The 23,289-nt window shown below is 44.3% G+C and overlaps 1 protein-coding gene across 1 annotated transcript in view; it reads right to left on the bottom strand.

The window, feature by feature from the left end:
• Window positions 1–22,939, bottom strand: part of Tars3 (threonyl-tRNA synthetase 3) — a 47,296-nt gene extending 24,357 nt beyond the window's left edge. Inside the window, exons 1-10 of the mRNA XM_038314214.1 lie at window positions 22,590–22,939; window positions 21,260–21,328; window positions 20,205–20,389; window positions 15,999–16,122; window positions 12,906–13,027; window positions 10,532–10,649; window positions 7,311–7,375; window positions 6,109–6,187; window positions 4,669–4,815; window positions 3,783–3,881 (exon numbers count right to left, since the gene is read on the bottom strand). Coding sequence (XP_038170142.1) covers window positions 3,783–3,881; window positions 4,669–4,815; window positions 6,109–6,187; window positions 7,311–7,375; window positions 10,532–10,649; window positions 12,906–13,027; window positions 15,999–16,122; window positions 20,205–20,389; window positions 21,260–21,328; window positions 22,590–22,859 — 1,278 coding nt within the window. The 5' untranslated portion in view covers window positions 22,860–22,939. The remainder of the gene's footprint in view (window positions 1–3,782; window positions 3,882–4,668; window positions 4,816–6,108; window positions 6,188–7,310; window positions 7,376–10,531; window positions 10,650–12,905; window positions 13,028–15,998; window positions 16,123–20,204; window positions 20,390–21,259; window positions 21,329–22,589) is intronic.
• Between the last annotated feature and the right edge of the window lie 350 nt (window positions 22,940–23,289).

Here is a 23,289-nt window from a genome sequence, read left to right as displayed (position 1 = left end):
TCTCAAAATGTATATTATACTGTATTCAATTTCCACTACCCACCCCAGAATATAAAAGAGGAAGGTATGGAAGAAAAGCAAGTTTTACCTGGGTGTGGTGGCATGCATCTTTAATATCCAGAAATGGGAGGTTGAGGCAGGAGGCTCATTAGTCTGAGGCTAATGTGGATATAGTAAGACTGTGACTCAAAATCGGTCTACAATTAACAAAAGTACCTTGTGACCAAGCAATTCTACTTTTAGAGAATACTAAAGGACAAAATTATAACAATTTAGTTATCTTAAATGGCTTAAATCTCTGCTCTAGAACTGAGCTGCACCTCATTCCCCAAAGATGGGTAGTGCCCTGACAACTCAAGAAAGGCATCTGACTTCAAGGGCAGGAAGACTTAAGAAGGAAACAAAAACCAAAAGTGAACCACTCATCTCAAAATTATTTTCCTTGCCAGGAGGGAGCTGGAGACAGAAGTACGGAAACAACTGTTGAGGGGGGCGGCCCTGGCTACTTTACATCACCTCACTGAAGAGTGGACACTGAGGGGAATGTCACTCTCATGCCGACAGAAAATGGCCCAGTTAAGGAGTTTGGCTAGTCCTTCTCTGACCCCGGTCTCTCTGAAGCTGAGGTAAGGAGCAGGCCCTTGACTTGGTGATGAACCTTAGCATGGCTGACTCCATTTGGATGTGCTAGTCTAGTACAGAAGCTTAGTGCAAACAACTGTCTTGTGATTTCTGTTTACCAGAAGCGAGCCACTGCATGCACTAAAAGACAAGAAAGTTTATGATGGACTGTGTATGGTAGCTCTAAATTGGAAGTGATCTAAACACCTACAGGATAATGGATTATCATGTGTTGCACCCACAAAATGGAGTACCTGAAATAACGCCGCCAGTCCCTATCATACCGCCTCAGCTTGGCTGAATCATAAAAGCAGAACAAGTATTGTGTGATCCCACTTGCATGAAGTTTAAGACCAGGCAAAGCTAATGTGTGTTGACAGATGTCAGCACAGGGGAGACCAGGTGGGCACAGGGACAACTGGTAGACATCACAATTCTACAGCCTGGTCACCACTGAGTGCCTCCTACCTTCCCCAGCCATCTCTGAAGGGAACTGTCCACTGCATCCTTTCCCTCCATCATCTTCACGTATGTGGGCAAAGAGGGAGGTGGCCAAGAGGTGTCTTGTACCTTCCACTCAAAGGTCTGAAGATGGAGAGGAAATGTACTTGCTACCAAGGAACCTCATCTGCACTCGAACCAGATCTCATTGGACACTCAGTGGCGTGTCAATCAGATGAGGCTTGGAATAGTTTGCTCCTCAGCAGCAGAACAAAGGAAAGGGGCAGAGCTGACATTCTTCCAGTCAGTTGGAACTGACAAAAGACCCAGACCTGTCAGCCTGTCAAATGGAGACCCAGAGAACTATGTCCTTCCAACAGGATGAAAGCAAACCATATAGATCTCATGCAAAAAGCCCCCTTTTGGGGGAAGGGTTAATTCCACCTTATAACTCTCAGGTCATATTCAATCACCTAGGGAAGCAGGGCAGGAACTCAAGGCAGGAACCTGGAGGCCTTGGAGGGGTGCTGCGTACTGACTTGTTCCCCATGGCTTTCTCAGCTTCCTTTCTCAGACAACCCAGGACTATCTGCCCAGGGATGGCACCATCCACAGTGAGCTGGGCCCTCCCACATCAACCATCAATCAAGAAAATGACCATAGATTTGCCTACAGGAATTTTCTCTGAGGATTCTTCTTCTTAGATGACTCCAATTTGTTCCAAGTTGACAAACAAACAAACAACAAACCAGGACACTGAGTTATTGTTTTCCATCTTGGCAGAGGGTGAACAACCTACTGGAAGGTAGCATCATTGTATCTAGCTATTTTGTTTATTATATAAGACACATAATTGAAAAATGATTAGAGGAGGAAAGAATCAAAACCACATAACTGAGAATTAGGATGACAACCAGCTAAGGTTGCTGGGCATGGTGGCACTTGCTGTAACCTCAGCACTTGGGCAGTAAGGCAGGAAAGTCAGGAATTCCACTACCCTTGGATATACAGCAAGTTCAAGACTAGCCTGTTCTATATTAGTCCTCCTTTTTAAAAAAGCAAGTAAAAAACAAACATAAAAAAACTAGCTGAGGTCATTGTAAGTTCTTTTCTGTATGATGAGACCAATTACTTCACACAAGGGTATCTGAGAATTTAAGGGGCTCAGCCCTTACCTTAGAATTAGTGCCCACTGGGGTTGTGTATTTAAATGCTTTCCAGTGCAGCAACCCATACAATCAGACTTGGGCCTGATCATCAGCCATGTCTGTCTTGCATCTATAAAAGATAAGAGAGCCCTTTAAGGCCACTGTAAAGGCTCTGTGTTTTCTTCTCCACCATTCACACCTAACCTGGAGTTTCAGGTACCATAGCTGAAAGCAAAGAGCACAAGGCAGCAGCAGTGAGTGGCCATCGCCACCCACCAAAGTCTCCAGACTCTTCAAGGACCCTTCAGGCTTTGCTCCCTGTCCCTGTTCTACTGCCTTGTAGTAGTCCTTATTGGAGGAAATGCAGGCCAGGTGCTACTCCACAGAGGCCAACCCAGCCTCCATAGGCACCATGCAAGAAGGGAAGAGAAGAGCTGCAGCCAAGTGATGGCCCAGCACATTTGATGGATGCACCTTTCCACAGAATGTTCCTGAAGAAAGCAATCCCTTGAATGAGAGTTAGGGAGAAACAAACAAGAGGAAGACATGCTCAGAAAAGAAGGATTTCAGGAGCTGAGACATGAAGACAGCAGTCAGGATAAAGAAGAACAGGAGGAGGGAATGCTAAGTAACATGTAAGGTCACAAGGGTCTAAGCGTGAACGTAAGACGGGAGAGCTTTCTTCATAACAGAAATGAAGAAAAAATTTCCTGAGCCAACTGGAACCTCTGCAAAGAAGCTGTAGGAGCACAGCCATCTTTGGCAGGAGCACAGTGGTCTTCAGAGGGAGCACGGTGGTCTTTGGAGTGAGCATGATAGACTTTGGAGGGGGTCTGAGATTGACCAGCAATCAGTACACAGAGCTCAGGCAGCAAAACTTGGGCAGATCACACTCTGGGTGTTTCTGAGAACCACAATGAGGGGCAGTTTGTGGGAACATGAATCCCCTCACACAACTCAGAAAACCATAGGAACCAAATCCTACGGGTCCATAAGGCTGCCCGCTATAGTCTGGACAATACACTCTTAAGGGATCACCATAGATATGTCAACAGCAGGCGACAGTGCAAGGCTGTAACTGTTACAGGAAAGGCTGAACAGGAGAAGACAGGAAGGTTAGGCCCAGCAGTCCAAATGGCCCACTTTTGAACAGTACCTTCAAGGTCCTAAGCCTGCAACACTAAGCATGCTCAACCATGGGGTGAGATACAACTTCCTTTCACTTCTGGAGATGCGTGGTTACCTGGTAGTTACACTGTTGTGAGCAGAAAGCACTGGGGCCATTAGCCACTTAGAGAAGCAGTGCCTCTCAGAACAGTGTTCTCTGCCCCAGGAGAGCTACACTCAATAGAATCATTAATGCTCCACATCCTTAGAGACTTAGAACAACGCCTGTACTTTATGAAATTGAAGAAAGTAAACCATCTCCAGGTCTTCAGGTAGAATATGGCATTTCGTTTTTAGTTCCAAAATTCTTATATTACTAAAAATCAATGGAAACACTTAATTATAAGAGAAGATAGTAAGATGTAGAATGCTGATGAGTAAGAATATTTCCAAAAACTAACTTACTCGTATGAAGTCTGTAAGTGTATTATAAATGAAGGCTCCTCTTGGGAGAAAGAAGCAGCTTCCAGGGCTCAGGTCATGGAAGAAGAAAAGCTCTTGTTCCTAGATTGAAACAATAATTGCATTTCAAATTTCATCTCTTACTTAATGTTTATCATACCTGATCTGACAGTGATGAAATGTCATTTTATCCTCACATTGTCTATTACAAGGCATCCCAAGGTCCCTCGGGATCTATCCAGACATACAAGTATATAAATAGCACATGTAAATGACCAGATTTATTTATGATCACTTAGCCTCATCTTTGGCTGTTTTGTTATCTTTTGTTCTTCATTACTAATTTTTTTTAGTGTAAATGGAAAGTAGCTAATTGTCTAACTTTTTGTCATACATTTAGATATAGGTCTCATGTGGGGACAACAGAATAAAATGAGAAAGAAAACTCATTGCAGAAGGCAGGTTTCCAGCGATGTGACCCTTCTTACGGTGCCAACCCCTGAGAGACGGCCCTGTGCATGGGGTGTCTCCTAGCAGCCCTGCCAACTACACCTCACAACAGACGTGGGCAGACGAATGGCTTGCCCATCATGTGACACAGCTCGATCCTGGCAGGATGGAGATTAAAACCCTAGGTCCACCAACTTTGCTTTTATAACATGCTAAAATAAACTCTCTCAAGAGTTTTTAAAGCTCTAACAAAAAATAGAGGACAGGAGCTGGTTAGAAGACTTTTGGAGTGTGGATGTGGAAGAACTCAGCTGCAGACAACAAGTGTCAACAGAACAGAACACAAGAGAGAAGAAGAAATATTACTCTTAAGATTTTGGCTTGTGAGGTGCAGTCATGGGCAAAGACGGCGTGTCGGTGTGATGACGTGTGGGCGTACCTTCCCGATTTTCCTGTGGTCCCGGCTCTTGGCTTCCTCTTGGCACTTCTCCCAGCCCTTCATCATTTTGCTATCGGGAAAGGATATTCCATAGATCCGCTGCAATGTCTCCATCTCAGGATCGCCTTCCCAATACGCTGAGGAATTCTAAACATCAGCAAGGCATTGCCTTTTAAAAACCAAACGTTTGGCAGTGACACCACTCTACAACATATATGCAATTTCCCACTACAAAATCTGCAATGCTCAGTTACAGATATCTTTGTGGTGCTTGGAAAAGTCTTAAATTGGGTCTAATAAGAACCTTTTCATCCAAATTATGGCACTAATGAGTAAATTGCACAAAGAGTCTGCTGTGGCTTCTAGGAACAAAAGTGACAGGGAACAGGAAAGTGGGAGCTGAGGAACCAGAAAAGGCAGAGGTCCATGGAAGTGTCAACCTCTCTGTTCTATGGCTCAAGGTGATGAACATCAGTGGGTGATGGGTAATTAATACCCAAGTTTCACCTTGAGAAAACCAAGGTCCAGAAAGGCTAGGGCTTCAAAGTCAGCCCCACTGCTTATGATTGCCATGGCCCAGTTCCACTCCTGCTTTTCTCTCTGCCTGTGGTACAGTCGTCTACAGGCGGAAAGATGCTCTTGTTCTCACTGGGCAATGAAAGACATCACTGCACAGCTATCCTTGGTTAGCTCTGCCTCCTCCGCAGACACCTAAATCTGCAGACACGCGAGTCTCTTATATAAAATGGTGCATTTGACATAACCTGTACAAGGTCCTGCACACTTTAAACCATCTCTAGAGTACCTAATGCAAAATAAATGTTATGTAAGTATCTGTTGCAATGTGTCATTTAGAAATTAAGACATCACTACCACCCTACTCCCACCATCCCCAAACTCCATGTGCACAGTCTATACATGTTCAGCATAGGCACAATTTGTTTTTCAAATAGTTCATCTAGCAGTTTATTAATCTACATATATGAAATCTGTGAATATGGGGCATCTAAATAAGGAGCAATATACTTTAAAACTGTATAGATGTCTAGAAGGATGGCTCAGTAGTTAAGAGCATTTGCTGCTCTTGCAGAAGATCTGACTTCAGTTCCTTGCACCCACACTAGGCAGTAACTTCAGTGATCAGACACTTCTGACCTCTGCAGGGACACATACATACATGCATGCATGCATGAACAATAAACATAAATCTTTAAGAAACGGCCACATAAAAAGATATGTATCACAGTATTTTCTAAATAAATAAGATTAAAAATCAAAAGCTATATAGTGTTTTAATTATCAAGACTTTAACACATTACTTTTAGTGAAATAGAATAAAGAGTTTAAAATACCATCTTGTTCAGACTATAGAAGAAGAGACTGAAATCCCTAATGTAGTTTACTTTGTCTGCGATATTTATAAACTTAAAAAATCATTACCTTGAAAATTTTTATGGCTTTAATTTTTCCAGTGTGTCTTACATGGGGGCCTTTGCAAAGGTCAATTAATGGACCACACCTATAATGAAAGATTGAAGACAGGCCAAGACATATTTATAACTTTTTGGACTGTTCAATATAAACCACATTAACTTAATGCCCCAATTAGCAAGATTTATCAATTTGACACAGCCTAGAATCATCCGAAACAGTGTCTAACTGAGTAATTGTCTTTATCAGGTTGATCTGTGGACTTGTGTGTGAGGGATTATCTTGGTCTTAATTGACGCAGCAGGGCCCAGCCCAGCATGGGAAGACCTTCATGGGAAGCAGGTGGTCATGGGCCATGTAAGAAGTCAGCAGAGAGCAAGTCAGGAAGCAGGGCCTCTTTCTTTCTTTCTTTCTTTCTTTCTTTCTTTCTTTCTTTCTTTCTTTCTTTCTTTCTTTCTTCCCTTCCTTCCTTCCTTCCTTTCATTCTCTTCTTCCCTCCCTCCCCCCTCCCTCCTTCCCTCCCTCTCTCTCTCTCTTTCTTTCTTCCTGGTTCTTCCTTCCTTCCTTTTATTTTTCTTTCTTCCTTTCTTCATTTCCTTCCTTCCTCCCTCCTTTCCCTTCCTTTCTGTTTTTGTTTGTTGGTATTTTTTTTAACAAACATATAGTACTGGATATATAGCCATATATGGCTGTACTGGAACTCAATGTGTAGAGAAGACTGACCTTGAAGACAGAGCTCTGCCTGCCTCTACCTCCCTTCTGCATGGTTTCTACTTCAAGTGCCTGCTTGGGTTCCTGCCTTGACTTCCCTCAGTGACTCGCTGTAACCCACAGATGTGGGCCAAATAAAGTGTTCCCTCTACTAACTAGCTTTTGCTCAGCTGGCGTGTTTTTATCACAACCGCAGGAAGGCAGCCAGGGCACACAGGTTTTAGCTGAAAGGATCCACTCTTCACATGTATGGGGTAGGCTTTAATTCAGAGTCAATGAAAGGAGGGACCCATCGAGCCTCAGATCACATTGTTCTCTCTATGCAAATTCGAACCCCTCAGAAAATCTTCTGAAGACACTGTGTATGCAGAGACATCCTTTTTAACTGTCCCATCACTGTGGTAAAACCAGAGAGCCATCCTGTTCCCCACTAGGACTTGGGGCTGCTGCTGCTACGTTCCAGGACCCCACTGAGCCACTTAAAGCTGGTGCACACAAACCTGTAAACAGTGGTTGTTGGAGTGTCAACTTTCTCCTTCAGAATCCGGCACTTAAATTTATTGTACTACAAAGAAAATGTTATATGTTATTATAAAAATGTTTTACCAGGAAAATTATTCTTTTTAAAAAGCTCTGAGAGACGCTTACTCTGTTCAAGGTGTTGGGACCCTATGGACAAGCTGTCCTCCCAGCAAAGAGTGACACTGTCCTGTATGAGACTCTAAGTCACGTGGTTGGTAAACTCTCACATATGACCATGCTGTGAGCTAGGACCACAGACGTGGAATGCACATTTTTTTATATTAGCTATGTATTTAATATTAATTTCATCTTAGTTTTACTCTTGAAACATAGCTGTTATGTGATTCAGGTTATACACTTGGCTCAGATCCTACTGGACAGCACTCTTCTAGAAGATCCGATTTCAACTACAAAAAATAAATCCAGTTCTTAAAGCACATTTCCATTATTTGCATAAAAGCAAAGTTTACATTGCAGCATTGCATTTGCTAATTATTGGTATCAATACTGTTAGCAAACTAAGGTAATTCACCTTTTTCTCTGCTTTTATTGCAATAATCACAATACCAAGTATTAATTCATATTAAATAACTAAAGACAGTTGTCAGGAGAAACAAGCCCACATTTGTACAATGTAACTGTTTCATCCCAATATGTTCAAGTGAAACCATTGCCTTCACAAAAGCTGATAGGATCACTTCTTAGGAGTAACCAAAAAGTCAGGGCAGCCCGCAGAACAGAAGTAAGCATCTGTAAGCAACTGATGTTTAGAGACAGACACCAGGAACACATAAGCTGCTATAATGTAAACCAAACCAAAGATGGATATACTCTTTCAAGGACAGCAAAGAAGCCTTACAGACTCCCAGGAAGGTATACAAATGGCCAGTATGTACATACACTGAAAGAGGCTCAGCATCACTATGTCCTAAGAAAAATGTAAGTCAAGGCACAATGAGACACTACTTTATACCCATGGATGGCTGTTATAACAAACGACATCCAGAAAACTAGTGTGGGCAAGAATGTGGAAAAACTGTACAGACCATAAATGCTGAGACTGTCATGGAAAATGCTATAGAAGGTCCTGAAAAACTAGAGCTGAAGCCCCCCGTGCCCAGCAATCTCTATGCTCACATGCATATCAGTATATACACAATTGTTAGAATGCAAACAGTTCCAGTATTTATGGGCAGATGAGTCCACACACACACACACACACACACACACACGCACACACACACACACACACACGGGAGGGGTGATTAAAAAAAAAAAAAGAAAGAAATTCTGACATGCTCTGCAGGGCCTTGCAGTGAGTGAAACCAGCCAGTCACAAAGATAAGCAGTGTGTGAGTCATTGAACCGAGGTTCTTGTCAAACTCACGGCACAGTAAAAAGAGGGCTGCATGCCAGGTGGGTAGCAGAGGGATTGCAGAGTCGGTCCTAATGGCAGGGTTCACTCTGGTGAAAACCATTCTGTGAGGTGACAGTGCTGATATTTTCATGTACGCTTAATGCCACCGAACTGTGCGTTCAAAAATGGTTAAAAGGTAATTACTGTGGTAGTTTGAATGTAATTAGCCCCCATAAGTGTTTGGCTGGGGGCTTCACCCCAGCTCCTGGCATAAGCTACCTGCCCTAGGAGTTGCCTCAGTCCAAACTCCACCTCCAAGAAAGCTCACCAAATGGTGAACCCTCCCCAGAGAAGGTCAAGAAAGCCTGCCAAATGGTAACTCCTCCCTAGGGAAGGTCGGGACCACTCCCACAGGCTATTTAAACTGCCACTCAGAGAATGAGCACATGGTCTCTGGGTTTCATGTGGTTTCCCCTTCCCTCTCTTCCCCTCTCCATGCTTTCCTGGGGCCACTCGGGAGCACTCCATTAAACATGGATGTCTTTTTATTTGGTCTAATTTGGCCTGATTGGGATTATTTGTGTCAGTGAAGAAGCTCATCTAAGAAAATACTTAACAATAAGCTCATAGGGAGTGGCACTATTAGGAGGTATTGTTGGGAATATTATTTTAAGGTGTGCTACTTTTGTTTATGTTGCATTTGGTTAACTCTTTGAAGATGGGATACTTTGCCTATCTAGAACACCTGATGGTCTAATAAAGATTTGAATGGCCAATGGTGAGGCAGAAAAAAGGATAGGCGGGTTGGCAGGCAGAGAGAATAGACAGAAATCTGAGAAGAGGGTTCAGAGTAGTAGCCTGAGGAGGAGGAGGACATCAGGTGCCGGGCACCCAGCTACACGGTGATCCACGGAGTAAGAGTAAGACATAAAGAAGAGAAGAAGAAAAACACAGAGACCAAAGGGTAGAAGGGATAGTATAAGTTTTTTTAAAAAGCAGGCAAGAAACAAGCCAAGCTAAGGCAGGATGTTTATAACTAAGAATAAACCTCTGTGTGTGATTCATTTGGGAGTTGGGTGTCGGGTCCCCCAAAAGAGTTCAAAGAGCATTATAACAACCTCTTACAACAAGATGTGGCCTTGTTGGAAGAAGTGTATCACTGTGAGGGCTGGTGTTGAGGTATCCCTTACTCAAGCTATGCCTAGTTCAGACCACTTCCTGTGGCCTGCAAGTCAAGATATAGAACTCTCAACTCCTTCTCCAACACCAAATCTGCCTGTACGCACCATGATGATAATGGACTAAACAACTGGAAACATGAGCCATCTCAATTAAATGTTTTCCCTTGATAAGAGTCGCCATGGTCATGGTGTCTCTTCACAGCAAGAGAAACCTAAGACAGTTACTTTAACGTATTTTACACACAAAAAGGAATAATTGTACCTTTAACCAAAACCATCTAGCTCTTAAATTCAAGCCGCTAAACTGACAATGTTGTATTTTCAAAGTATGGGTTTTCTTTGATATGTATGATTTAAAAGAAAAAAATTAAATTTATTTAAAGTGCATTGGTCTAAACAGAGACTTCCTTAAAGTTTCATGTAAGTCATTCTAGTTTAAATATTTAAAATAAACAAGAAAATTAATTAAAATTCATGGTGGATCACAACCGTCTATAATGAGATCTGGTGCCCTCTTCTGGCCTGCAGGCATATATGCAAGTAGAACACTGTATACATAATAAATAAATAAATCTTTTTTTAAAAAAAGACTAGTCTATTTTAACAGCTTTTAATATTCCTTTCTAGTGAGAGAATTTTTATGCTAAGTTTTCCCAGTTACCTTAAACATTTCCAGGAGTGAGTCCTTTCTGACTTCCAATCTTTCAAATGGTTGCTTCTCTTTGATGATAGATTTACATATATTCTCCAGGGCAGACAACTCAGTGCTGGACACCACTCTAAAAAACAAAGAAGAGACCCTGAGCTTCAGTACGATCTTCCAGATGCCACTCACCTTTTCCTCCTTGGTCCTGTGCCCTTCACTACTAATTGACATGCTTTCTAAACTGAGTTGGTGGTTCAGGCATGTGTATTTTGTTCAGAAACCTGTATGACGGGCTCCCTATATCCCTGCCCTCGGTGGCTGGCAGGATCTAGCCTCAGAGAAAGGTATGTGTGAGCAGCATTTGGAAGGTTGAGAGCCACTGCCTTAGACTGTCAGGTAAATAGTCAAAACGCTCTTGCTGCCCACATGAAACTGGGGGTGTGGTTACAAGTATACGCTACTGTGAGAAGAGAGTGTCTTGATCAGTAACTGTACCTTCACTGTACTAATGACATGAAGGGGCCTCAGAGACTAAGGCATTTCTAGAGGTGTGGAATGTTAGCCCCAAACCTCACTCCAGAAAGGGAGAAGGGATAGAGGAGTCTATCATCAATGGCCAGTGATTACATTGAATATGTGCATGTTTCAAAACATCCATTGAAAATTACTGAGCAACAAGGTTCCAACAGCCGCCAAGCAGGTGGTACAGCCCAAGAGACCTGGGAAGCTTCCTGGCTGCTCTTCTGTACCCTCTGGAGCAGCCTTTAATAAGTCAAAAGCTTTCTGTGAGCCAGTCTACCGACTACTGAACCCAGTTAGTGGGTTGTGGGTCAGACAGTAGAAAGCCTCTGTGACTGGCACCAGCACTGTGGCAGCCTTATAGGGCTGAGGCTTGAGTTGAAGGTCTGGGTTAATACCTAATTGGTATCCAGAAGGCTGGAGAATCAGTTGTTACATGGGGAAAACAAACAAACAAAAACTCAAGACAAACAGAAACCTCATATACCTAGGGTCAAAGTATTATAAATAAACACAATCTAAACCCGTGGTTCTCAACCTTCCCAATGTTCTGACCCTTTAACACACTCTAGTCCAGTGTCCTCAGCCTTCCCAATGCTCTGACCCTTAAATACAGTTCCTCATGGTGTGCTGATACCAACCATAAAATTATTTCATTGATACTTCATAACTGTAATTTTGCTACAGTTATGAATCATATTGTAAATATCTGATATGCAGGATGTCTGATGTGTGACCCCAAAGGGGTCGCAACCCACAGGTTGAATAGCACTGCTCTAACTTACAAGCAAAGACAGTTCAGACTGGAAATGACTATAAAAAATAGTGACACAAGCCAGGCATGGGGACACATGCCTTTAATCCCAGCATGAGGAAGGCAGCTTGGTCTACATAGTAAATTCCATGTCAGCCAGGTATACACAGTGAAACTATTCTCAAAAACAAATAAACAAACAAAATATAAAAATAAAAACAAGCCAGGCAGTGATGGCACAATTCTTTAATCCCAATACTCAGGAGGCTGAGGCAAGTGGATCTCTGTGAGTTCGAGGTCAGCCTGGTCTACAAAGTGAGTTCCAGGTCAGCCAGGACTGTTTCACAGAGAAACCCTGTCTTGAAAAAAACAAATAAACAAACAAAAAGACAAAAAAAAACCAAACAAACAAAAAACCCCAACTACATAATGCCAGACACACTGTTAGGGAGGCCATTACACAGCATGGGGGGATGGGAAAGGCGAATGTCCCACATTTGCCCAAGCAAGAGATGCCGTGAGTCTGAGTTAAAGCCTAAATGAGAGAAGATAGAAACGTTTAGGACATAAAACTGGAAAACTAGACAGGGCTGCCAGATGGGGTGCTGAGGAGCACAGGGGAATTTGAACTGGACTGGGATGCCGGACAGGGGTGTTAGGAAGTATAGAAGAATTAGAAGGACCCAAAGTTTCAGTTTGGGTCCCTAGCAGTGTCCCTAGGAACTGTGAGAGACACAGAGCAGGGGTGGACGAGGACAGGGCTGCAGGGCCATGATTCCACGCACAGACCTACTGAGTGTGAGACCCCTGTGAACACCACCACCTGAGTCAAGTGTGTGCGACATTCAGTGGAGTGGACGGTGCCTCGACCGTCGTGGGCAGAAGCCACAGCTGTTCTCCAGCATGGAGCGCATGATTCTGGTTTGAATTAGTGTCATGCTCTAACAAGTATGCTGAAAGTTACTCTCCAATCTGAGCGCATTTGAAAAACAGTTTTCATGACCGGCTAACCACTTGACAATCACACAGTACACTGTGACTGAGCTATAATTTGTAACCATTCTAAAACAACGGCATGTACACATGCAATCAGATCCCAGCACTCGGCAGCCTTACCTGTCCTCAATGAACATGTCGTAATAAAATCCGTTCTCGATGGGTGGGCCATAGCACAGGTGGCCCCCATAGTAAAGTTCCATGGCCTCCCCCAGGATGTGCGCACTGGAGTGCCAGTACACCTGCAAGATGTGGACGTATGGGAGAGTTGTCAGCAGCCAGAACTGTCACGGGACATCAGGAGCAGTAGAGCCAGGGAAGGGCTGTTGAGGGGATAATACTGAGAAGAAAGTCTCCAATGCCTACCTGGATGGGATGTTCCCTGCATCCTCCCTGCACTCCCTGAGAACTTAGGTCTAGCTCAGAGTCACTTTGCTGAGCACTGCAGCTACAGTGTAGCTGCTCCCCATGTTCCTTCTGTGCTTTTGACCAACCGCTCAGAATCCTGAGCTGAGTAGCCACATGGAAACTGATGTAGGCTTGGGGTGGGAGGGAACTGGTTCACTGCATGTCTCTAAGACAGTCTCTCTGAACTCAACACAATACAGAGAAGTGGTTACTTGAGGATATTTCCAGAGTCCATGAGACTTCACATCTGCATAGCAGTCTCCATATGCTGGCTAACACATGACTCTGGAAGTTTGAAAGAGTTTGAAAGATGGCTCAAGGGAAAGATGAAGTCAGGGAGTGTTGCTGGCTGCTGGAGACCTCGGAGGAATATGTGTGTGGGCTAAATTACCACAGTCCAAGAGCAGGTTATCAGCCCCACAAATTCAGAAAGCTGAGCCGATTTCAAATTCCCAAGGAATTAGTATTATTTTAAGGCTAACTAAAACAAATAAAATTAGTTTAGCTTATAAGGAATTAGTTTTAATTTACCTATGAATTAAAATCAAGTCACCAAATAAATACAGATGGCAAACGAATAATAATTGAGTCTTAGGTCAAAACCTTCTCCTTTGTTAAATTTGGTAAACCAGAGCGGAAAGTGGTAGCTGCAGAGAAGCTGTGTGTAACCCTAGTCTGCTGCAACAGGCTGGACATGCTCTGAGGACAGAGCCAGCAGGCCATCATTGCAGCAGAGTACCTAGACTCAGGGTGCTGCTGAAATAGCAGGCATTGCCCTTATCTAGGTATTTGTCAGACCAAACAATTGCTAGATACAGGAATATAATAGCTAGTGACAGAAACAGAGATAATGCCCTAGTGGCAGCTATTGCCTACTGGGGAGTGACACCCAATAGCAGGCCAAGCAGGCACACCTCAGTTCTTCGTGTGTTACACCTGAGTGGTATGGTAGCCATGAGGTGAGCATGGCTCAGTAATAAAGAGTAAAGCCTGCATACACAGTACAGGAAGGTCTGGGCGCCATGTGTGAGAAGGGAGGAGCTTACCAAGGTCTGAGGGGTGAGGAGAACCAGTAACATGCAAACCATGGCAAGAGCGTGAGTTTTCTGAGCTTAAAGCAGAAACCACAGAGCTCACATTTTAAAACAGCTGGGCAGGAATGGATTTCAGAGACAAACACGAGCAGGCAGTTTGGGCAGTGATATTGAAACTGGCCGAGTGTGGGTTTGCAGCCAGGGGTCATAGAGATGGAGAGAAATGAGCAGCTTCTATAGACGCTAGGAGGGTGCAGGCTACTGGGCCCCCCATAACTTCGAGATGAGACTTGAGGAGAGGAAATAAGTGTGCATAACTGCCGAAGGTCTGGCCCGAGAGAGCTGGGCATGTGGTGGGTACACTCAGATGGGCACACAACAAAGGAGTAAGAGTCAAGAATTTCATGGTGGAATTCTAGCTCAGCACCCCCATGGAGGTGGCACTTAGGTGTAACACACAGCACTGAGGTGTGTCTACCTGCAGATCACCGAGCGTGGACAGTTTATGGACTTGCAGTTTTCAGAATCACTTTTGAACATGGTTTTATTAATATTACATTGCTTAACAATTTTACCGTTTTATACTTGGTATAGTGGTTTGAGTGAGAACTGTCCCCCCTGGGGACAGGGAATTAAACATTTGGTCCCCAGCTGATGGCACTGTTTGGGGAGGTGGTGAACATTTAGGAGGTGACGCCTTGCTGGAAGAATGACATCACTGGGAAAGGCTTTGAGAGCTCACAGTCTTGCCCAAGTTCTAGTCTGCTCTCTCTGCTGCCAGCAGGTAGATGGAAATGTGATCAGCCACTTGCTGCCACGCCTCCCAGTCATAAAGGACCGCCCCTCTAGACCTCTAAGCCCAAATAAACTTGGTGTGGGAGGTCCTTCTGTATTTGTGCTGTTTTATTGGTTAATGAATAAAGAACTGCTTTGAGCCTATGGCAGGGAAGAACAGAACTAGGCGGGGAAAGCTAGGCTGTATGCTGGGAGAAAGAAGGGTGGAGTCAGGGAGACACCATATAGCCAAGCCAGAGACAGACACTGGAACTTTAGCTGGTAAGCCACAGTCATGTGGCTATACACAGATAAACAGAAATGGGTTAAACTCAGATGTAAGAGTTAGCCAATAAGAAGCTAGAGCTAATGGGCTAATCAGTGATTTAATTAATACAGTTTCTATGTGATTTTTTTCAGGTCTAAGCGGCCAGGAACCAACAAGCAACCTCCTTTTTACATAAACTCTTTCTTCCAGAAGCTGCTTTTGGTTGTGGTGTTTTAACACAGTAACAAAAAATAACTAATAACCTTGGCATACTTGAATCAGAAATTATACAGCTCTTATCATCCAGAAAGAGCCTCAGCTAACCATAGCTGAGTTTTTACAGTGGCAATAAGTCAGCTAAAAGGAGGCTAAGATGATATACATATCGGAGACATGCACTTACTGTATAAAATACTGCATTTACAAGTATTTAAAGGATTTTTCCAAATTCTGACATGGATATTACAGGTGCACACATTTAAGAGTTGACTAGGAATTAATTTTGAATACACACTGATCTAACCTAAGGAAAGTATTATTTTAAGGAATAACAAACATGGGCTACTTACCTGAGTACACATTCTACAAATAGTCATTAGCTATTATTAGATGCCAGGTTGTAATTTTAAATGTTGGGAGACTGAAAGTGTCATCACCCTTGATTTCAGTGTGTGGCTTTTCCCATAATTCCTTATCATAAAGATCCAGCTCTGGTTTTCAAACACTTACGGCCTGAGCTTCCTCATTGTCAAACATCAGCAGCTCTACTGTAGAGTCCCCTTCCAATGGGCGGTCCAGGTCCCATAGTGCACCGTTCACTTTGGCAATCACTGCATTTTCAGCCAGTTCTCGACTAAGAGGAGAAAAATCATTTGTAGTTAACATTCATCACATTGTAATTTATTGTGAGAAAAAGCTTAAAATAATTGTCAAAGTTTGAAAAGGTAGTTAGAAAGTACAAATATGACCTAATAGGATCAAGATCTTTTATTTTGTAGCAATTATTTTATATGTAAAAATCATAAATGTTTGTTATTTTTAAAACTTGAAAAATAAAGAAAACACAAATAATAAAATTAAAATCTCATATAAATCTTACCCCTTATTCCTAGAAATAACTATTTATAACACTTTGGTACATCACTCCCTAGTCTTTTTCTATATTAGCTTCTCATCCATGTTCAAAAACCTAGTTATGAACATAATTTTATAGCCCTCTTTTGTTGCTATGCCATCAGTCTAGAAGTGTCCTGTTTGCCCTGGCTTTTGCTCTTTGGTCTCCTTTGGTTTTGCTCTCTTAGGGGACTCATGCAGCCTTCTAAGCAACGAATCCTTGTGCCCCCATAAGTGCACAGAAATGGAACGATGGGGTGTGGGCAGCACCATCACAAGTACACTCATCTGAAGTGATTTTCAGATCTTTGTCAGTGGGATACTAAAAACTGGTACTTGATTTCTTTGGTGATTATTTTTACTTTTAATGAATTGTCTGCTTCCTTTACCTATTTTCCACAGACACCGACCTTCCTTCCTTTATATTTTAAAAATAACATTTGTGGTTTGAAAACTACTGAATAACAAAGTTATAAGAAGAAACCTAGGAAAGCATGGGATGGCAGTGCTGGATACTTGCAATCACATTTCTCAAAAATGACTGCTAACATTTTGATCTATACTCTTCTATAATCTTTTACACATATACCAATATAAAATTTTTAATACTTTCCTTTTGTATATGTTACTTTGTAACACACTTTGTAAAGGCACTATAGCACTGTTTTTATCTGCACACAGACTTCCGAAGCATATTATTTAATCGTTACAAGAAGATCAAGACTTGCTGGGCATCTTGGTTATATTTTGTGGGCTTTGGTTTATTGTTACTGTAATGAACATTCTTGAGCACATACGTTAATAGTTAATCCTTTTCTCAGGAAAAAAACGTCAAAGCAAAACTGTGATGTCAACGAACTGTTAGTGGTTTATGTCAGGACACAATGCCAAACTTCCCTAACAGCAGAGGCACCAGAGTCCTTTCCCACTGCTCTCAAAGTAGGTGCTAGGAAACTGTACTGGCCCTCGATAGAGTTCTAAGAAACAGGGCATAGCCCCTCTAGAAAAAGGGAAACCATGCAAGGGGAGAATATTACACCCTCTAAAACAGTAGGTAGCAACTCCTTTGAGGGTCAAATAACCCTTTCATGAGGGTCCCCTAAGACCACTGGAAAACACAGATATTTACATTATGATTCATAACAGTAGCAACATTGCAATCATGAAGCAGCGACAAAATAACCATGACATGAAGAACAGCACTAGGAAGGTTGAGAACCACTACTCTAAAGGGAGGATGGGCCTTCATCTCCAGTGAGGGTGGCCCTCGAAGACGGATACTTTCCAAGGTGCCTTGGTAAAGACCTCACTCAAACAACTGCAGACAAGCATTGTGATAGCCTACCAAATTAACCTGTGCAGGGTGCAGCCATAAATGGAAATAACCAAAGGCCAAAGAACTTGTTTCTGTCCCTGGGGTTCCAGAACTCACTATATATGTGGCCTGATAATGCAGCATGGCGTGAACCTGGGCAATCTTCACCTCAGTCAGGGGGCACAGCCACAGCTAACCTCTCCAGCTGCTCTGCAACATGTGGGCATCTAAGACGCTTACAGTCTGTAGAACCCAAAGCAACGCAGGCAGGTGAACCTTCTCAAAGACTTAAATGTCTTCTGACATGTGCTGATACCTTCACAAAAGCCTACTCCTTGTGGACTAAAACAAATTTATTCTCTAGAATAAAATGTGGGAGTTTCCACCACTTCGAGATCATCCTGAACACAGGTATCTTCCACCTGCAAACTCTTGAAGGACACAGAAATTCTCTGAGAAGCGAACAAGGGTGCCTTACCATCTTAAACACAAGGGTGAGTCCTGTTTACACATCTCCCAGTGCTGCCACCTGCCTCTGGGTGCCGTTTCCCCTCCTTCTCTTCTGTCACAGTTAGTATACGACATATACTCAGTGTGTACAACCTCACACCTGGTTCCTTTTACTCTCTTCTGGATACTCTCCACACTTTTACTGGATTCCTCTTTAAAATCGTTCTTTGCCACATTGTTGGTGTATAACAAAGGGATCTCACCCTTGGGAACAAGGTATATGAGGACTGCTCTCTGGGGCCAAGTGTAGCCATGGCTTTTCTGATTCTTGCCCTTTGGGGACCATTGGTTGGCATAACGGTGTTGTTCTTGTTTGGACCAGTGTTTGTAGCACCCTTGTAAAATGTGTGTCCTTTGGGTTACACTAGTTTCAGACTAGACTCCTTGTGAAGCAGGGATTCCAGTAACCCCCTACTACACCCTATATTCACCACAGAATTAGCATAGGGTGAGAGTTTCCTGGTCCTCAAGGCAGGGGCTATGCCCCTAATCCCTGTGTAAGCAGTTATGAGGTGACTGAGGTAGGAGTGTAGGGTGCAGTGAGGTGTTTGAGGGCCAGGCTGTAAATTAGCATGTGAAAAGCTGCCCACAGAGAAAGACTAACTCCTCCCCTCTCCCCCCCCCCCCCAGGATGGTGGAGAAAGGCCAGGGATTCAGTGATCCAAAAGCATGCCTGTAATAGGGAATTTAGAAGTCCCAACTTTTGGACTGTGTTTGCCACTGAGTGTCTAACTTTTCTCCCAGCTCTGTCCATGTCTCCGCACCATTTGTTAGTAAACGTGTGTCTAAGTCTAGTGCTTTGCTCCCAGACAAAAGAGTCCAGAAATCTGGCAGGTGTTCACCAGACTCCAACACTCTCCAATAACACCACAAAGTAGTTCATCTTGGCTGTCACCTTGACACCCACCCAGAAAGAGGGGGACCTCAGTTGAGGTACTGCCTCCATCAGACTGGCCTGTGGGGTATTTTCTTACTGCTGGAGGAGGGCCCAGCTCACTGTGGGCACTGCCATTTCTCGGCAGGTGGATCTGGGCTGTGGTCTTTGTGTCAGTTCCTGCCTCGAGTTGTTCCCGCCCTGGCTTCCTTTCACACCGGACTGCAACCTAAAAGCCAAATAAATCCTCACATCGTTCCCCAAGTCTCTTTTGGTAATCGTGTTCATCACAGTAACCGGAAGCAAATAGGACAAGTGGGAACTTCCACTAATCAAGACTTTATTCATGTATCCAGGGCCTAGGAAGGATGAGAACCATTCTGTGACTGCCAACAGTAGTGTCACCTTGTGTCTTTAAATTACAATTTGAAAAACCATAAAAATTTATGAAGGTGACTTGAAATACGAATAAAGTCAGTATGGATGGCCTGTCAAGGGTACAATTTTTTTTTCTCTAGGATACATTTTTTATTAGAACTTTAAAATTTGGACCTTTTACATAGCAAGAGATCATGATCCTGTATTCAATTATGGGGTCTCTTTAGAAGTCAGAGGGAAATTTAGTTACTTAATTTAGTTAGCTAGCTGAATAAGAAAAATGGAGATTCCAAGCTGCTTGACAAAGTTTCAGTACATGGACAACTAGACTGACCCATCACTGCCCATGATGGAATTTGCTACACAATTTTTGCCTGTGTTTTTGACATGTTTAATGTTTGAATTCCTCGCTGTTAAGGGCACCTCACAGAAGGCTAGCACTGAGACAATGTAACAATCCTTATTAAAGCTGATAATAAGAACAAAACTCATGGTAGTCCCCTAGGAGAATCAGCTATGCAAGAAATTGAGTCTTCTAAAGGACTTTAGTGGTGTTGGTAAGCATGAGACCCAGGATCTGAAAAAAAATCATTGCTATACTGTAGTATGAAGTATTTCCTCTCCAAATATATTCACAGCAGGGAGGGAGGGCGGCAGACAAATGCACAAGGAGCGTGTGTGCGTGGGTGTGCATGTGTGTGGGTGTCGAGTGCATGCAAGCGCCTCTGTGCGGGAGGGCTCTCACCTGACGTCGGCGGCCACCTGGTAAGGTGTCGTTCTCCACCTTTCTCCCTGCACTGTTCTCCCACCAGCCACCGTCACTGTGATCACGCTGCTTGCGTTCTTCCTTTCCTGGGCAGCAGGTAAGAGCTCTGTCTTCAAGGTTTCGAACAGCTTCAGTCTTTCTTTTATGAAACCCGGCTGCTTCACCTGAAAGTCATTGGCTCACAGTATGGCAGCGGCTCGGCCCACTGAGCTAGCTGCTTGGCAGAGTCCCTCTATGCCTCAGCGGTGCTCACCCTCGGTCCACAGCCTCCTACCTAACTCCTCTCAGTACTACATGGACCTCTCCCTCTCCCAGCCATTGTGTCCAGTATATACAGGCAAGGTTATACAGTCTAGCACTTCTCAATATACAACCCTCAGTACCCTCAGGTTGGATTCCTAGACCCCCATGGACGCCAAAGTCCTTAATAAAGTCCCATAGTACTGGCACATCTTCTCACAGCCTCCCATATACTTTAAGTCCTCTCAGGATTACTAAAAAACAAAATGCAAGGCTTGGGAAATAGTTGTATACAGTACTATTTGGGGAATAATGACCGACAAAGTCAGTCAAGAAGCATTTCCCCAAGTATTTTGGGGTTTAAAATTCCACAGATGAAGAACATGTATATCTACATGGCAGGGTAGGGGGTTGGTTGGCTGTGCCCTCCCAGTCTTCTCTAGGTGTTGGTCTTGTGTTTGTCTGATCTACGTAATTAGACTAACATCTGTGAGGCCATTTCTCTTTGGAGCCTAGCAAGTGCTGAGTCTCCATACGCCCTTGCTGTTGTTTTAATCATTTCTTTAGTTTTAAAAGCAGGTACTATGAAAGCAGAGCTGTTATTTCACCTGAAAAGGAGTGGAGAATACTTTAATTCCAGCCGGTAGCCAGTTTGACTCTACATCAAGAAGTTACTGATGTGGCCCAAATGGTAACTTCATTAGTAATTATGTTCTCACTGCCCCCCAAGTCCTGCAGACCCATGTTTTAAATGACAGCAAACGTTTTATGTTGTTTCCATAGGAACGACTTACCTCCCTGTCAGGCTCACTCTCTTTCAGCCTCTTCTTTTTGGTATCCTTTTCTTGGTTTTGAGTAGGAGGCTGAAAAATAAACAGCACAGCAATGGCAGGTAAGAGAAACACATTCGAAACCCAAGGAAAGAGGGAACCCAGGAAGCTCAGGACAGGGGGCTCAGGGTTTGGGAGTCCCTGCTAGGCTGTGGGAATTAAGACCTACTTATAACCCTCAGGGATCAAGTTCCAGAGTTCAGCCCTTTCTGTCCAAGGGCATTAAATATATTTTGAGGGGGCTGGAGAGATGGCTCAGAGGTTAAGAGCATTGCCTGCTCTTCCAAAGGTCCTGAGTTCAATTCCCAGCAACCACATGGTGGCTCACAACCATCTGTAATGGGGTCTGGTGCCCTCTTCTGGCCTGCAGGCATATACACAGACAGAATATTGTATACATAATAAATAAATAAATAAATATTTAAAAAAATAAAATAAAATAAAATAAATATATTTTGAGTTTAAAATGCTTCAATCAAAGAGCTGGGGATGTAGCTCAGAAGGAGAGCACTCACCCAGTATGCAGGAAGCCCTGGGTTCCATACCCTGGAATATACACTCTCTGTTTCTATGTCTCTCTCTCCCTACTAAACTTTCAACAAATAACATCACTGGAAAATGTGCGGATGCCACCAGACTTTCATAGTCTGCCTTTCATTAGATGTTGTCAGTTCATTTGGCAAAGAACTAAAAAGCATGTCAGTTTTAGAAAGCCTTCAGAACTTAGAAAAATGCTTTTATAATTTGCATTTAATAATCTTCTAAAAAACTGTAATCAAATAACCCTGATAAGCCCTCAAAGTAGACTGCCAAAACAAGACAGTAAAAATAACCTGTCTTGGATAGCATGGAACCAGCCAACAGTGGGAACAGAAATTGCTGGTCCTCTTCCCTTAGGAAACCATGAATCTTAAACACTTTAGCGGTCTTTTAAGAAGTTTTATTTGAGACAGTGTCTTGTTGCTGGTCGACCTGGTACTCGCTATTTACCCCTGGCCTCAAGTTCTCAGTCATTTTCCTGACAGGATTTCTAGGATTCTGGACTCGAGGCATGCACCTCAGTCGTTCCTGCCGCTGGAGGGGGGAAAGTGTTGCCAGTCTATCCAAAGAAGAGCAGAGACATGACATCAGCTGATCAGTTAGGAGGTTGGTGAAAACCTAGCGGTTCCCCAGGCCGTGGGCAGCGGGCAGGGCGCCGGCGGGGACACACCCTGCAGCCCTGCCCGTGCCGGGGTGCAGAGCTGGAGACCGCTGAGTGCGCCTGGGCCGCGTCCCCAGAAGCCCGCCCGGTTACCTCCTGCGCCGCCGCCCGCCCGGCCCCGGGGCCACGCTGCTCCGCCAGGCGCAGCCGCAGGCCAGACAGACGCTGGTGCAGGTCGCGGTTCTCCGCTCGGAGCAGTGCCACCTCACGCGTCAGGCGCGTGCCCTCGGCTTGTCCCAACTCGGGCCCGCGCAGCTGCTCGTCCCTCAGGCGCTGCACCTCCGCGCACAGCCGGCGGATGTCCTCCTCCTGTCGCTGCAGGCGAGAGGCCACGGCCTGAGCCGCCAGGGCCTGGGCCGCCATGGCAGCCTCCCTAAATCGCTCACCCACCGGCGCCCGCCGGCCCAGCTAGAGTGACCGGGCGACGGGGCGGGACGGAGCTGAAGGGCCTCGGGAGGCGGGTCTGTGGGGCTGCGTCACTCTAGGGGCGGGGCGATGGAGGAAGAGGGACGGGCCTGAGGCTGGGTATCCCTGCATGGGGCGGAGCGATGCGCAGACAGGAGGCGGAGCCATGCCCAGGCGACAGTGCAGGGGGCGGAGCGATGGGTTATGAGACGAGTTGTTATAAGATGGCGAGGGGCGGGGCCTGAGCCGAGCATCGGAAGGGGCGGGGAGATGGGGGCAGGGCGGGGCAACACTGCAAAGACAAAGTGATGAGACAGGGATGGAGTGTAGGCATCAAAGCTGAGGGTGATGGGATGGCTGGGCAATACTTCAAGAAGCAAGGAGAATG

This window comes from Arvicola amphibius, chromosome 12 (genome assembly GCF_903992535.2).
Source record: "Arvicola amphibius chromosome 12, mArvAmp1.2, whole genome shotgun sequence".
Lineage (NCBI taxonomy): Eukaryota > Metazoa > Chordata > Mammalia > Rodentia > Cricetidae > Arvicola > Arvicola amphibius.
The sequence above is the reverse complement of the archived record's forward strand: the minus strand, read 5'-3'. Positions and strand labels throughout refer to the sequence as shown.